Source organism: Filicampus tigris, chromosome 13, assembly GCF_054856515.1.
Source record: "Filicampus tigris isolate MCC_2025a chromosome 13, RoL_Ftig_1.0, whole genome shotgun sequence".
Taxonomy (NCBI): domain Eukaryota; kingdom Metazoa; phylum Chordata; class Actinopteri; order Syngnathiformes; family Syngnathidae; genus Filicampus; species Filicampus tigris.
Window position 1 is genome coordinate 13,292,159 of NC_141229.1, and position 15,171 is coordinate 13,307,329.

The 15,171-nt window shown below is 40.9% G+C and overlaps 2 protein-coding genes across 5 annotated transcripts in view; both read left to right on the forward strand.

The window, feature by feature from the left end:
• The first annotated feature begins 906 nt into the window (after window positions 1–906).
• Window positions 907–12,748, forward strand: LOC147137653 (zinc finger FYVE domain-containing protein 1-like). Its single transcript, XM_086049933.1, has 11 exons — window positions 907–2,289; window positions 2,361–2,865; window positions 3,341–3,555; window positions 3,618–3,724; window positions 3,798–3,906; window positions 4,458–4,555; window positions 4,790–4,907; window positions 6,752–6,922; window positions 7,147–7,327; window positions 7,426–7,530; window positions 10,979–12,748. The coding sequence occupies exons 1-11, from the start codon at window positions 1,780–1,782 to the stop codon at window positions 11,209–11,211; spliced, it is 2,352 nt and encodes a 783-aa protein (XP_085906059.1). The 5' UTR covers window positions 907–1,779; the 3' UTR covers window positions 11,212–12,748.
• Window positions 12,749–13,186: 438 nt separating this feature from the next.
• LOC147137654 (zinc finger protein DPF3-like) overlaps window positions 13,187–15,171 on the forward strand; it is a 28,194-nt gene continuing 26,209 nt past the window's right edge. For all 4 annotated transcript variants that reach the window (XM_086050110.1, XM_086050112.1, XM_086050111.1 and 1 more), the window contains exon 1: window positions 13,187–13,305. In XM_086050110.1, coding sequence (XP_085906236.1) covers window positions 13,274–13,305 — 32 coding nt within the window. In that variant the 5' untranslated portion in view covers window positions 13,187–13,273. The remainder of the gene's footprint in view (window positions 13,306–15,171) is intronic.

Genomic DNA, 15,171 nt, shown 5'->3' on the forward strand with positions numbered 1-15,171 from the left:
TAATTATGGAGAGCAGTCGGTGATCTTTCCTAAAATTGGTTCATTACAATGCATCTATTAATTTGTTAATTGTTAATTAATTTGTAATTAATAATAATAATAATAATTGTTTTACCTCACTCAAAGTCTGATTACATGAATTCTAGTGAATTAAAAAATATATTAGAACAAGCAATTTTAAATACCGGTATATTGTACGTTTAACAATGTAATGAATCATAAACAATACAATTTGAAATAAATTGTTTTATTGAACAAACTATTTTATTAGTAAATTGATGCCACACCGCAAAAAAAATAATGATAATTATCATGTTAAAAAATGAACATTGTCATGTATAACATGATGACTTCTCATTTAAAAACATGATAAGTTATCATGTACCTCATGACACGTGAAATTTTACATATCGTCACTTTTCTAAAAGTCATATTTTCTTTTCTTTCCCCGAAAACACACACAAAAAAATACTCATTATACCGTATTTATTAATAATTTCTTTTCAGTTGTAGAATCAATTTGATGATCTGTCTAACTGAGGTTGTAGCAGATTTGAGGGTTCGTCAGCATCCTGAGGAAATGTTAAAGGGAAAAATTATATATTTGTTGTAAAAATATGACAAGTTTATTTATTTATTTATTTATTCATTTATCTATTCATTTATTTATTACCTCGTGTATATATGAATCAAACATGGCCCACCTGTCTGTTTTGAGAGTCAAATATGACATTTGAGCACACAATTCTGGTATGTACTGTCTGTCCCTGTAGTGTAAATTCAATCGTGTACGGCTTGAATTTACGTCAACTGTACATTCATCATTTGTAGAACTCATTTTCCCATGATGCAACATCGGGCCGCCCACCGCTGACCCTGTGACTGAAAATAATCTGATCAGCTGATCTGACCTGGCGTCAAAATAACGTAGCTAGTGAAATCTGTTAGGGAGGGGACTCAAGAACAAAAACAATGACACGGCTCGGACGGATTTTACAAAACTGGTACACTTTTTAAAGACTTTTAAAGCGATGTCGTAAGGATCCACCCTCCCCGCTTGATAGTGTCCGCGGTTATCCGAGCTCTTTGAGATCGACTGACTGCAGTTTTGTTGATGTTTTGAAGTGTATGTCGCCAGTTGCTCATTTTTTTGGCTGCTGCAGTGAGGATCGCTTACTCAAAAACTACGGGGTTGATTTGGACAACGCTTCAATACGCACAGAACCGCTAGCTTGAAGCATAGCGTTACTTGTCTGGATGCCAGATAATATTCTCTGTCGTTACAGCCGGCAAGCTATATATTTATGATTAAGGGCCAGTCTGGTAGCTAGCTTGTTGTTAGCATTATTTGCACATTCATCATTCACAAGGAATAGTTCGTTTTCTCGATTTGCTATCGGCTTTGTACACATCTTTCTATTTTTATTTTTGTTTGTTGTAAGTTAATGTGCATACTTTGTGTGTATTGATAACGTTTAGGGTCAAAGAAGCTAACTGCTTGGTGGAAGTCAGGTTTGTTCTTTGTTGTTCCACTTGCTGAATGTCGATATAAAGTTTTTATATGCTTGAAATGCACCACTGCTAAAATAACTTGTTTTATTGTTTACAAAAAAGATTAACCTTGTCAGAGTGCAGCTAATTTAAGTCGACTCAATATTTTATAGACTTCAGCCAGTGTTATCACAGGTTTTACTTTAAAAGTGCTGTCGGAAACCACTGGCGCTACAATTAAAGCTTTTCCAAAAGGCAGTCAGCTGTATTTTTAAGGTGACAGGAACGATGAGTGGGCATGGCTCATCGTCTTCAGAAAAGGGAGTCAATACGAGTCTAACATGTCAAGAGAGTTACGTCTGTGGTGGCTCTGAGGAGGCCTCCTTTCAGTGTGAAGAGTGCAGGACCTTGCAGTGTGTTCGTTGTGATCTCGAGCTTCACAGTCAGGAGCGCCTCCAGAACCACGAGCGCCTCCAGATAAGCCCCGGCCATGTCCCTTACTGTGACAACTGCAAAGGTGGGGACAATGGAAAGCGCAGCAGGTCGGTGGTCCGCTGCCAGAACTGCAAAGTGAACTTGTGCCAAGAGTGTCAAAAGCGCACTCACAGCGGAGGGAACAAGAAGAAACACCAGCTTGTATTGTATCTTCCACCGCCACCAAAACACGTGGAGCTCAAGTCTGTCCAAGCTTCTGTTCAACCTGCTGTCCAAATCGCTGATGAGAAAAAGTCGCTGAGGGCAAAACTCCTGGAAAATGTGTCCAGTTTCCTCCTTGTTGATGAAAATGAGGAAATGCAGGTAAGCTGTGCAGAAGTAGTGCATCGTAGAGATTAATCAGAGTCTTATTCGTTTGATTTAAATTTTCTCAGATAGAAGATGACGCTGCATTTGTGAAGAAGCTGAACTGCAACGCCAGCCAACTCCTAAAAGTGGTGTCCATCTTTGGTAACACCGGAGAAGGCAAATCCCACACCCTCAATCACACCTTCTTCATGGGCAGAGAGGTGTTCAAGACTTCTCCCACACAGGAGTCCTGCACAGTCGGCGTGTGGGCGGCCTTCGACCCCTTCCATAATGTGGTGGTCATTGATACAGAGGGGTTGCTGGGGAACAGTTCCAAACAGGGCCAGAGGACCCGTCTCTTGCTCAAGGTGCTCGCCATCTCTGACCTCATCATCTACCGCACCCACGCAGACCGCCTCCACGATGACCTCTTCAAATTTCTTGGGGACGCCTCGAAGGCCTACTTGAATCATTTCACCAAGGAACTGAAGGCCACCACGGCTCGCTGCGGCCTGGATGTTCCTCTCTCCACTTTGGGTCCTGCTGTGATCATCTTCCATGAAACTGTCCACACTAAGCTTCTTGGTACAGGTAGGATCTCCAGTAGCTCCGCTTATTTTTGCTTTAACATTGATGCAGAACCTTTTGTTCCTATCACGGGCCATTACAGATTTTCTATAGTACACTGAGGGTAATACTAAATTTATGAAAAAAAAAAAATACATCACAACAATTCAAAATGAATGGAACCGGCATGTCTGCCTCACAGTTCTGCGGTTCGTAGGTCAAATTTGGGCTGCTGCCTTCAACAGCGATGTAGCAAATACAAACTTAAATAGTCACTGTAAAGCTCACATCCTAACGTCTCAAGGTAATGCTTAACCTTTTAAAGTGCCTCATAGTGGAATGCCTACTACTTTGGAGAAAGGCAAAAGAGCAATTAGTTTATAGAAATTTTGGTCAAATGTAACTTGAGCTTAACTTTCATGTGTTGATTACGGAACTAGCACAGTATTAGTACATTTGAATGTACTATTTCATTGTTCACCTTTGTGTTTTGTTTTAGATAAATCACACGAATCAGTTGACCGACTGTTGTTGGAGCGTTTTAAGAAGGTTTCCCGTTTCCCGGAGGCCTTCAGTTCTGTTCAGTACTGGGGCACGCAGACTCTGACTCCGCCCACTGACTTCTGCGGCCTGCAGAATAAACTGGAGCAGCTCCTGGACAACAACGCCACGCGCTCTCCACGCACCCCTGTGGTCATCTTCAAAGCCCTGCTGGTAGGGCTGCATAAGAGCAGTTAAGAATCAGAGCTTCTCATGTTAAAATGATTTCCTTATAGGCTTTAAGTGAGCGCTTCAGTGGGGAAATTGGAGATGAGCTGGTAGCCCACAGTTGCTTCTTCCCCGATGAGTACTTCACTTGCTCCAGCTTGTGCCTCAGTTGTGGGTCAGTGTCTGTTAAATTGCACCCTTATGTCTCCCACTGTTAATACTTGTTTAACGTTTTGACGTCATCGCAGATCTGGCTGCAAGAACAGTATGAACCACCTCGGAGAAGGAGTCTGCCACGAGGCAAAGCATCGCTGTCGCTATTCTGTTCAGCATGATAATCGCATTTACACCTGTAAGGTAAGCACAGTGAATTTGTTCCTCATGTTCACTTTCACTCTACCTACACAATGCAGACAAAAGTATAGGGACACAAAGCCGTCAGACACAATAACGGAGAAGTATTGAGTTGCCATGGTTGAACACACAAAAAAAAAAGGCCAACACAGGTTATTTCCAACATGTTGGAAGCAATTAACAATTTCAAAATGTCTTGCTACAATGAAGACGTAAGATTTTGGCTGGAGTGACTTTTTTCCATACGGGGTTTATTTATGAATCAGAACCTACTCTAACACAGTAATACGGTCATAATTACAATAAATATTTGCATGTAAAATACTGTACTTCTTTAACAAATACAAAATAAGCATAACTAAGCGTGCCCTCTTTTGCCCCGTGACATGAATCCACTCTGCTGCGCAAACTAGTTCCTTGCACACTATTTGGAATGTCGAAACATTGTATGCCGAGACTGGTAAACACCAACGACCCCTTGTATAGCGTATGTCATTGCATTTCAGTAATTCGAGGTCAACAAGTAAAATAACTTGTTTGTTGCATCACCCCAGGCTTGTTATGAAGGAGGCAAAGAAGTGATTGTCATCCCGAAGACCTCAGCCTCCTCAGACTCTCCTTGGATGGGCCTCGCCAAATATGCCTGGTCAGGGTGAGTAGGAGGGGGGGAGGAACCCGCAGGGTCAGGCATAAATGAGCTCAGTCAGGGCTATTGTTACCCTGCATGAACTTGTGTTCCAGTGACCTTAATCCAGTTCTTCCACAAGCATGAACCAGTGGAGCGTTTGCTCCCTCCACCCATTAAGAGCAGTTGAACCATCAACCCGTATGTCACAAGTCACATTTCTAACCTGTATTTCCTGTCTTTTTGTCTATTCATGTTCAGGTATGTTATTGAATGCCCCAACTGTGGGGTGATCTATCGAAGCCGCCAGTATTGGTATGGGAACCAGGACCCAGTGGATACGGTAGTCCGCACCGAGATCCAGCATGTTTGGCCAGGGGTGAGAACATCTCACAGCGTGATTACCTTAGCCTTCACTCTAGGTGACGTCACGTCTCAATTAATTGCAGGATTGTGTCAAAAACGAATGAAATTCTGGTTGCTGAACAATTAGTGAAATTCAAATCAACATCGCAATGTAGTAGAATGCTATTTCAAATCGCAAAGGCTGCAATTTGGGGAAAAAAAAAAAAATATATATATATATATAACGCACACCAGTAGGTTTATGTACATCTTATATCTTTATTTATATCATGTCTAGATAAGTCCACGTTTACATATCGTTTCATGAAAAATGAAAAGTTGAAGTGATAAAGCCACATACAGTATTTGTTTACATTATTGTTGTAATCTAAATTATTACGTTCTGACTTGTTTTTACGTGTTTGTTAGGATTTTGTGAAGTTGTTGTAGCGAATGCTCAAAAGACAAAGTCAAACTGTTCAGTAAGTTAATATCTCTGAATAAACTATTTCATTATAATTCATTATATCATGGTTCATTTGCTTTTAATTTAGCATGAGATGAACCTTCAATACCAAAATATTTATGTATAATAAATCTCATTTTGTTTATTGTAAAACAGATTCATGTATTGATTGTGTTTTTAAAAAAATAAAAGAGAACCTTGGAAAAAAAAAATCATAATTGCAATATTGAGAAATAAAACGGAAATTACATTATTTTTCAAAATCATTAGGGTCTTAATAAAAGTCTCCCCTCCAATCTAGGGGGATAGCTAGTCCCACTAGAGAGCTGCAATTGTTGCCATAGCAAGGTTCTGCATCTAGTGGTACAGTTTGGTTTAGTACATAACACCCCACAACCCTGAAGTCGGTATGAAGGCAGGAGCCAGATAGCTGCACGAGATCCATAAATAGCAAGACATCATTGCAGCACGATGGTGTATAACTCACTGTAAAACACAATGTTATCTGCAAACAGGGATTTTCCGACCAACCATACAAATAATGGAACAAAGGACAAACGAAATAGACATTAGTAAGCTCTTACAGCTGTGCAACAAGTGCAGACTTGAATAGATGTCAGCAAAGACTTTGCCCAGGCAAGTCTAGCTATATATGACATGTAGTAACTTAAAGCGGAAGTCAACCCAAACATATTTTTTTCAAGAATATGTTCCCAGCAGGCCCACTAGTTGAAACACGGCATTATGATTAATTTTGCGTTTGTAGAATATAAATTAAGCAGCAAAATGCACTCGTTTTTAGCCATCTCTGGGGGCCATTTTGTCTTCTGTCGACTGAAAATGACATCACAACTGCTCACAACGACCAATCACGGCTGACCTGTTTTTTTAATCTCAGCCGTGATTGGTCGTTGTGAGCAGTTGTGATGTCATTTTCAGTCGACAGAAGACAAAACGGCCGTCCCCAGAGATGTCTAAAAACAAGTGGAGTAACACTTATTCCACAAACGCAATATTTATCAGAATGCCCTGTTTCAACTAGTGGGCTAGCATAGAACCTATTCTTGAAAAAAAAAAAATGTTTGTGTTGACTTCCCTTTTAAGAAAAGACCTATAAGAAAAGACCTATCAGTTACATCCCTAACTGTGTTGTATTATTGATACAAAAAATGAAAGAATACAAACGGTGAATAGAAACGGCTAATGTAAAGCAGAAGTAACAATCCTCCATCAACCTATCAACAAACAGCAGCATCATATAGACACATTGCTACACATTGATTGACTCGCTGCCGTTGAGTAAAAGATCCTCAGCTAATTTCTGAGGAAATAAGCTATTTGATGAAGGTGAAATTGCAGACAAAACTATCATGTTAATTTTGTAGTAAACATGGAATGCCTGTGTTGTGCAGTCGGAGGGCTTTTTAAAGGACAACAGCAATGCAGCGCAGCGTCTTTTGGATGGAGTGAACTTGGTGGCCCAGTCTATGTCGGAGCTCAGTGTCAAGCCTGCCAAGGCCGTCACCTCCTGGCTAACAGACCAGATCGCCCCCACCTATTGGAAACCCAACTCCCTTATCTTGGTGAGCGACCCGTAACATCCCCGCCCCCTGCCACACGACACCAGCAGCCTTAGTCAACACTTCGTGTCCCGAGGGATGTTTATGTGGTGTCCCTTGCCTGTTACACAATCTTTATGTGCGCTCACAAGATAAAGTGTGGACATGACGTCTCCTGCCTGCCCCCTCCGCCCGTTACAAAACAGGTCTTGGTCAATAACAGCGGCTTGTTTTGTCTCTCCCATAAGCTGTGTCATAAGTGTCAAGAGGTCTTCATGGAGAACGACACCAAGCATCACTGCCGTGCCTGTGGCGAGGGCTTCTGCGATGGCTGCTCTTCCAAAGCTGCCCCCGTCCCCGAGCGTGGCTGGGGTCTCGGCCCTGTTAGAGTGTGCGATGTGTGCTTTGAGCAGAGAGCCTTACACGCAGGTATAACCGCACTCGTTAGTGTCGCATCTCCCCACTCTCACCTCACTGTGTTCATTGGACAGTAAGTGCACTTCAGTAAGCATTTTGTCGTCGTGCAGCTCTCGAGGAGGAGGAGGAGGAAGGTGGAACGCTTGCCAGGAAGGTTGGCGAGGCGGTTACCAACACAATAGGGGTCGTGGTCACCGCTATTGACATCCCACTTGGTGAGTGTTGCCCAAAGCAAAAACTTGAGAGGATTGTTGTGTAACAGGAGTAAGTCACTCTGTAAACATTGCCATATGAATGCATTGCCCCCTGGTGGCTGAGGCGTATCGTTTTTACACTCAAATAGGTGCGATCCTTTTCCAGCGTCATCGATCAAATATGACCAGCCTGCAAATCTGCACTGATTGAAAGTTGTGAATTAGAGACTATAATTTACATGCTTTGTCAGTAAAAATGTCCCAAATGTCAACACTTTTAATATCAAAATGGTCCATAAAGTAATTAATTGACTCACCCTGGATAATATCTTTGAGATTTTATGGCAGCTGCATGGCATCAGTGCTCAAGCTCTGCCATTTAACATTCAGCTCTGTCATTAATTGCACAGGCTTATTGTAGTTGAGAGATTCAGCAGATGCTCAATTGCTGAGCTAATTTCATTTTAAGGGCTCTCGTTTCACATTCGCTCTCGTTGTACATAATTTAAATGACACTCATAGTCGTGGTTCTAGCTGCTTATGCAACAATTTCATGTAGTGTATTACATTCAAAGGTTTGGGGTTTTGAATTTCTTGCAGACATCCCGTAGCAGTAAATAATGTCATAATGCATTTTTTTTTTAAACTCAATCACTGTCCGACATCTTCAGACACTCTTTTACAGTAATGTTTGAAAAAATTTGAAAAAAATATAAATATATTCCTGGGATTATATTTCTTCAATGGCAGTGAATGAGTTAAAATCTAAATCTTAAGTGTATCGAATCAAATATTACAAACCTCTCATTATGATGTGGTGTAGTTTTACACCAGTGCAACTCAGATTCACCGTATTAGACCAGTGGCATCAGTGAAAACAGTGATTGAGTGATAACTGTCTTTAAGACATTTTTGATGCAGCTTTTGCATTGATATTTGTTAGATTGTTCATTTTTACCTTTTCACAAGCACCACTAGCACTGAATTGTGAATGTTGGTAAAAAAACAAACCAAAAAAACCCACTGATTTGGTACCCGCTCTGTAATACAATTTCACTATTTGGCCTATTAGCAGGACCCAAGTGAAAATTATCCAGAGGAGGTTTTATAGGCCCAACTAGCCTTAAAGGAGAGCTTTACATAATAAGGAACATCCTTTACAGTATTTGCTGGTGTGGTGTGTTTTATATCAACAGGCCTCCAGTTACAGACCTGAAAGCCAATCCATCTTCTTTACTGAACTCAATACTCTGTTGCACTTTGTCTGGAATGACAGAATGAGGACCTCAAATGAGACAGGAAATAATATGGAGTCAAGTATTTCAGTGTGACACGCTGCTTCTTGTTTCTGGTATTCTGCCATTCCCCTCGGAGTGAGCCAGCTGTCACAGATGCTGCAGTGGCTGTGCGAAAAAGCCACCACCATATGGAGATCACGGCAGTGGGACGCTTTCAATAAACAGTCAGTCATGATAATGTCTGATCAACATTTCACAAAAACAAAACAAAACTCAAAAGAGGGCAAACAACAGGAAACAATAGAGGGATTTATTATTAATTGGGGGGACCTCATACCTCCCTTGAATTTTAATTCTTTTCTTTTGGCAATTATATGCTTCGTTTGAGGAAGGCCCTTTTCTGTTCCGGCATGACTGTGCCGGGGATAATAAACAGTGATATCAAGAAGGCCTTCACACTATTGACATATTAAAAGTATGGGCGTATATTAAAAGTGTGTAACAGTCAAAACAGCAATAGCAGAATACAGCGCTGTAGTAATATTTGTGTTTATACGTTTCTCCTGCAAGGTGTACATATACTGCCGGAATGGAGTCAGTTACGAACCTCCTTAAAGCAGAAGTCAACCCAAACATATTTTTTTTTCAAGACTATGTTCCCCGCAGGCCCACTAGTTGAAACACGGCATTCTGATTAATTTTGCGTTTGTGGTATAAGAGATAAGCAGTAAAATGCACTCGTTTTTAGCCATCTCTAGGGGCAGCCATTTTGTCTTCTGTCGACTGAAAATGACATCACAACTGCTCACAACGACCAATCACGGCTCAGATTCAGAAAACAGATCAGCCGTGATTGGTCGTGGTGAGTGTGCCTGCATAGAAAATATTATTGAAAAAAGATGTTTGGATGGACTTCCTCTTTGACAAAATATTTGTCGACATATCACACTACATATGCTGACAAAAGTTATTCAAAACAAGCTGGTTTCATCCTGAAGGACAAGAAGTTGATGTGTTGGTTGCTTTTCTTTACAATGTGTCGCCAACCACTGCGATGGCATGCACATTAGATTTTTTTTTCCCAGTTATTGTTCCCGGTCTACAGTATGAATGGAGATGGTTTTGACAATGTTGTCATCTAAAAGTGAAACGTTTAAAAAAAAATAAAACATGGAGGAAAATATATTTCAATTTTTATGAGTTGTTCTGGCATAAATGTACCATAGAATGTAGATTATGAGCCAAGCCATCACAAGTGTGTTCTGCATGAATGGACACGCATTCCGATGGATGCACTCCAACATCGTGGAGAAAGTCCTCCCCAAAGAGTGGCAACTTGTTGCAACTGTGCTATAGTAAATTTTCTTACATTCTACATTTTTACTTCACGTTGGTGTAATATGTAGCTGTACTAATAAAGCTAGGACTGTCTATTGTGCGAGTGAGGGGTCAGATAGGACCACCCACTTCCTAACCAGATGTTAGATATTGACAAAATATGTGCATACGTGCTCGTGATGTTTTTCATTTTTTGATAAGACATTTTTCAATGCCTGTATAAAAGATCCACTATCCTAACACAACAACAAAGGGTTTGAAGCAAGCAACAAAATAACCACATACTGTAATTTTTTTCCCCCAGTGCAAAGGGCTCGCTTGCATAAGAATTAACATTCAAGGACAGCACAAAACTGCTGATCAAGAAACCAACATTAAGCGCCACAACTCATTTTCCACATGCTTTCCCAAAAATTAACTTGCTCAAAATTTTAACATGATTGAGGTACTGTTTGTCCTGCATATCGTTCCAAATCACTTTGTAGTATAGGGCAGTATAAGACCCAGTGTAAGCGCAACTAAGACATGTCAGCCATCTAGAGGTGACTGGTGATGTTACAAATTAAAACTACGGTGCGTATTCACAGTTCGGCACTTGCAGTTTCGCATATTTGCAGGTTGTTTATAATTTTTTCATATTTTGGATTTTTCTGCATTTTTCTGGTATTTTTTCCCTCAAAACCCCCGTTACACCCCCCACCCCCATTTATCGTGGAAAACTATAATATTGATTGTTTAACAGGTTTTTTTTTTTTTTATTTAAACATTTTTCTTAAAGGTCTGTGAAGTCACCAGATTAGGTTGAGTTTGATGGAGCTTATCCCAGTTTACTTTGAACGAGGCTTTTAATTGTACACCCCTTCATTAATATCAATGTTCTTTGCTTTTTGAAGGCCTGGTGAAAGACGCCGCCCGCCCTGCCTACTGGGTGCCCGACCAGGACATTCTCTCTTGCCACATCTGCCGTCGCGAATTCACTGCCAAGCTGTCGAAGCACCACTGCCGCGCCTGTGGCCAAGGAGTGTGCGACGACTGCTCCCCAGAGCGTCGCGCGGTTCCGTCGCGTGGCTGGGACCACCCCGTGCGCGTGTGCACCAGTTGCAACCAAAAAGCCGGAGAACTTTAACGTTGACGATTTTCCTTTACTCAGAATACTTGGACAGAACCGCTCGCTTTCTGTCATACCTCCGCTTCTCCAGCGGTTCTGTCTTGTATCTGTGGAGAGGACGTGCTTAGCTATACTGTACATAGGACACTTTCCAAATCTGGGAAAGTGAGCGTTCATGTGGCCTTTGTAGAGCAGCCGGAACTGTGAGTTACTTGACAGAGTGTAATTTGCATTTCCACTCTTGATTATTCAACATGTACATTTGAACTCTTGTTGACACATATCCTCATTTGTATGATAGATGGCTGATGAGCTATTTTTCTACTGTGAGAAAATATTAAAAAAAAAAAAAAAGTATCATTTAAAAATACTAGCTAGTTAAGAGTGTTATTAGATTCCAGCCATTCTTATATATCAAGGAGCATTGTTTCTTTAATGTATGCGGAATGGCCAAGATATGTTTTATATGCGTGCAGGATACATTGCATGCCGTGTTGCAACTTTTTGGTTTTTGCACTAAACCTTTTTTCAGCTGTTATAGGCTGTTGCTTACCATGGCCAAAATAACAGATGTCCAAGTTTTGGATAGATCTGCCGTGCCAAATCATTCAGGTCACTGTGTCCTTCCTTTTATGATATTTATATTTTACCAAGTCAGTTGTGGGTGTATGACGACATAGAACTGTTAGCAGCTTGAAAATGTATTTATGTTTGAGAATTGATGTGAAAACAAAAAAGAGCAGTCTGATATGCATGACAATGTATGAGAGCCTAATGATCTTTTACTTTTTGTTTTTTTGTTTGTGGTTGCTCACTGAATGACTTAATCTCTTTTACCAAGACAGTGTACATTTCAAAAACTTGACATGCTAAATTTGATTTCTAAAGTTTTTTTTTTGATGGCTGCTTTTTTTTTTGCTTCTAATTCGATCATGTGTATTTCTCTTGTCTTATGTCCTTCACATCAGTAATTCAGCTTTTTCACCCCTGTTTTTAACTGTCATTGGAAATATTTTTGTCTAATTTTCCCCTAACAGCATTTTCCCCATTTGAAATATTTACTGTAAACCATTTCATACTTTGTAGCCTGCCGCTTGAACAATATGAAGTGACTCAGTTGTCATCTATCTGTTTGCTTTGCATCACTACAGGTCCTGTGTCATTACCGACTACGTAGTGTCATGGAAGCCTTAGAAATGCTTGTATTTTATTTTAAATTTTAGTGAATGAAAAAATCTGCTACATATAGAGACATTACGGGTCAAAGAAAATATGATACTGAGGAACCTGTATCAATACAAATCTTTGCCTCTTAAGTTCTCTGGTCTGAAGACTTCAAGTGTGTCAAAAATAGATTTGACAAAATGTTGTATCGCACTCCCACGTGATGCAACATTGCACAGGATAGATTAGGAACTGCATCATGTCACATAACTGAAGTTCATTCCTATTAAAAAAAAGTGCAATCTGTTGCTTCACGTACCTTCTGTGGTGTTTTGTAAACTTGAGTATAGATGAAAATATTTGACAAAGATAAAATGTGTCAAAACATGAAGTGGGACTCGCCTCTTTGTCTCTGATGTGTGTTTTGGGGCGTAGTGTGTGTTAACCACTAACTGCAGTCCTATGTGGGAGGAAAATATCGTGTTTGCATTCCTGGCTGTACTTTTCTCTCACCGCTGCAGCTTCATATAAAGTGAGGAAAGCATTCCCTTCGAGCTTATTGATATACTAATAAATAATTAATAATTAGTTGAATGAATAATTAAACAGCTTTCGTGTGTCCACGCTCTGACGTCGTTATTTGTTCCTGGAATGCCAAAACTAAAGTTCCTTTTTATTCACTCAAGTTGTGAGTCTGTAGCTACCTATTCTGTTATTCAGTGAGTTGTGTGCAAATATATAGTGAAGGGAAAACCCTTTAAAATTATTTTGACAGTTTACCACCACCGAGCCACGCCCCATCCACGCATACCGCACGTCTATTGGTCGAGGATTCCATCCCGAGCTTTGATTGGTCCGTTTCCATAGGTTTCCCTCAGAACTGCAAGACGCCGATATTGCATTACATTGTAGCAAAATGGCGGCTGTCATTCAGAATCCACTAAAAGCGTAAGTAATTTCAACGTTTTGGGGTAAACTGTGATTGATTACTTTGTTACCAACTCGCGTGTTACAGATAGTCGTTCATGCATGCTAGCCCTGGTCGCGAGTGTTCGGCTGCTACGGCTGTCTAATTTCATGTTGGTGTACTTCTTGCATGGCAAAGTCGCCTCGGTATAGTTGTTTTATTTCCCCAATATTTCAACGTGTCGCTTGCAAACGTGACATTAGCTTAGCACGAAAGCAGCATCTCCGGAGAATGTCGGCTTCCTCGGCTATATATTTTTATTTAGCCGAGCAAAGTGTCGACACGGTGCCTCTCCGTTCCTTTCGAACGAATTGAGGCGATTTTTTTTAAACTCGATTTCTTTTTGTCAAACGACGCGGCGGAATATCAAGTGACATTCCGAGAGCGCTTTCTACTTTTGCAATTTGTCGACATGTCAACTTTGGCTCGTCGGAGCGCAGACGTGGTCAGGAGCCGGCGAGGGAGGAGGAGAAGGGGGAGGAGGAGGCATTTTGTGTTTGCATGCTCGCTGGCCAAATCGACCAAAGTGCCAGCACAGACACTGGGGGAAAAACAAGACTGCAAATTTTTGCCACAACATTCTGTGCAATGTTATCCATGTCCATCCCTTCATTGCTTCAATGCTCCACCTTATTTGCTCCAGTTATCCTTTGTTCACCTGCATTGCTTCACTCACTAGTGCACATACAATCCAAAAAGCAGGTCTGTTTCTTCTTTATGATGATTTGCACACTGAGTCAGTACATTCTCCTCCTCCTCCTCCTCCTCCTCCTCGTGCAACTAAAACAGGCGTACTCCACTGTGCCTTTAAGTGGAGGAGTGCGAGAGATTAGCCTGTTCTGGTCCAGGATCCTGGGCCCATCTGTCAGAGAGATGCTCCAACAGGGAGGAAGTGTTGGGCACAAGCAGGAGAACCATCTGCTCCTCCAGAAAGAGGTGCCCCTCTGGCTCCTTCCTTCCTCCCTTAGCCCGGAGCTTGGTGGACCTCACCACACCTCGCCCAGTCACCATTGTTGTCAGTGCCCATTTCCTTTTTGCCTACCGCTTTTCCACTGTTCTTGTGATTGGATCGGTAATCGAATGCATGCGGCTCACACAACATATGGGATGTGTGTCGTACTATTCGGCAGTTCCACGCATGCAACTATGGGCGAGACAAGCCAATGACCGTAAATCAACATATAATTTATGGCTAAGTGTGTGCAGCCTGTGGCCTGTACTGTCTCTGTCCTTGTTCTAGGCATGTAGGGTGCTGTTCTGTGGTCATTCTTAGCAGGACAACCCCCACCTGTATTCCCATCGAGGAGAAAATCTCACTCAAATCTGTTTAGTGGCCTGTGCATTTATTAGTAGCAGTGCAATAAGCTCTATTTTGTTGGCAGCCAAACAGCTCAAAGCAGTACTTGACGTTAAGAGCCCAACAAAACCCTATTAATACTTTCAATTTTCACGTCACTTGTGTTTTTCAGTTGCTATTCATGCTGGTTTCAAAGCACAAAATTCCTAGTGTACGTGTTGTTATCAGGTGTCAAGGCTGAAGTATGTATGAGGGCCACACTTAACAGAACTATGAGAAAATAGCATGTTAAAACAACTTGAGGATAAAGCCGTGTTTTTATAAGCCAAAATAGGTAGTGTTACAAATAGTGGGTTTTTTTCCATGAAAAAGAGCGTCTCGTGAGCTGTTTCAAAACTAAATTTCTGATAATGTGTTTTTATTTTTTGCCTAAACACGTTGTGATGTTACGAGAATAAATTGTATTTTTCTGATACAAAAGTCAGTTTTGTGAAGTTGTTTTTCAAGTGAAAATACATAATAGTTTTAATACAAGAGTAGGTATTTTTTG

Coding starts and splice junctions, on each gene's coding strand:
- LOC147137653 (XM_086049933.1), top strand. CDS start 1,780: ATGAGTGGGCATGGCTCATCGTCTTCAGAAAAGGGAGTCAATACGAGT. Junction 4,556..4,789: donor GCCAAATATGCCTGGTCAGG/GTGAGTAGGAGG, acceptor ATTCATGTTCAG/GTATGTTATTGAATGCCCCA. Junction 7,531..10,978: donor CGCTATTGACATCCCACTTG/GTGAGTGTTGCC, acceptor TGCTTTTTGAAG/GCCTGGTGAAAGACGCCGCC.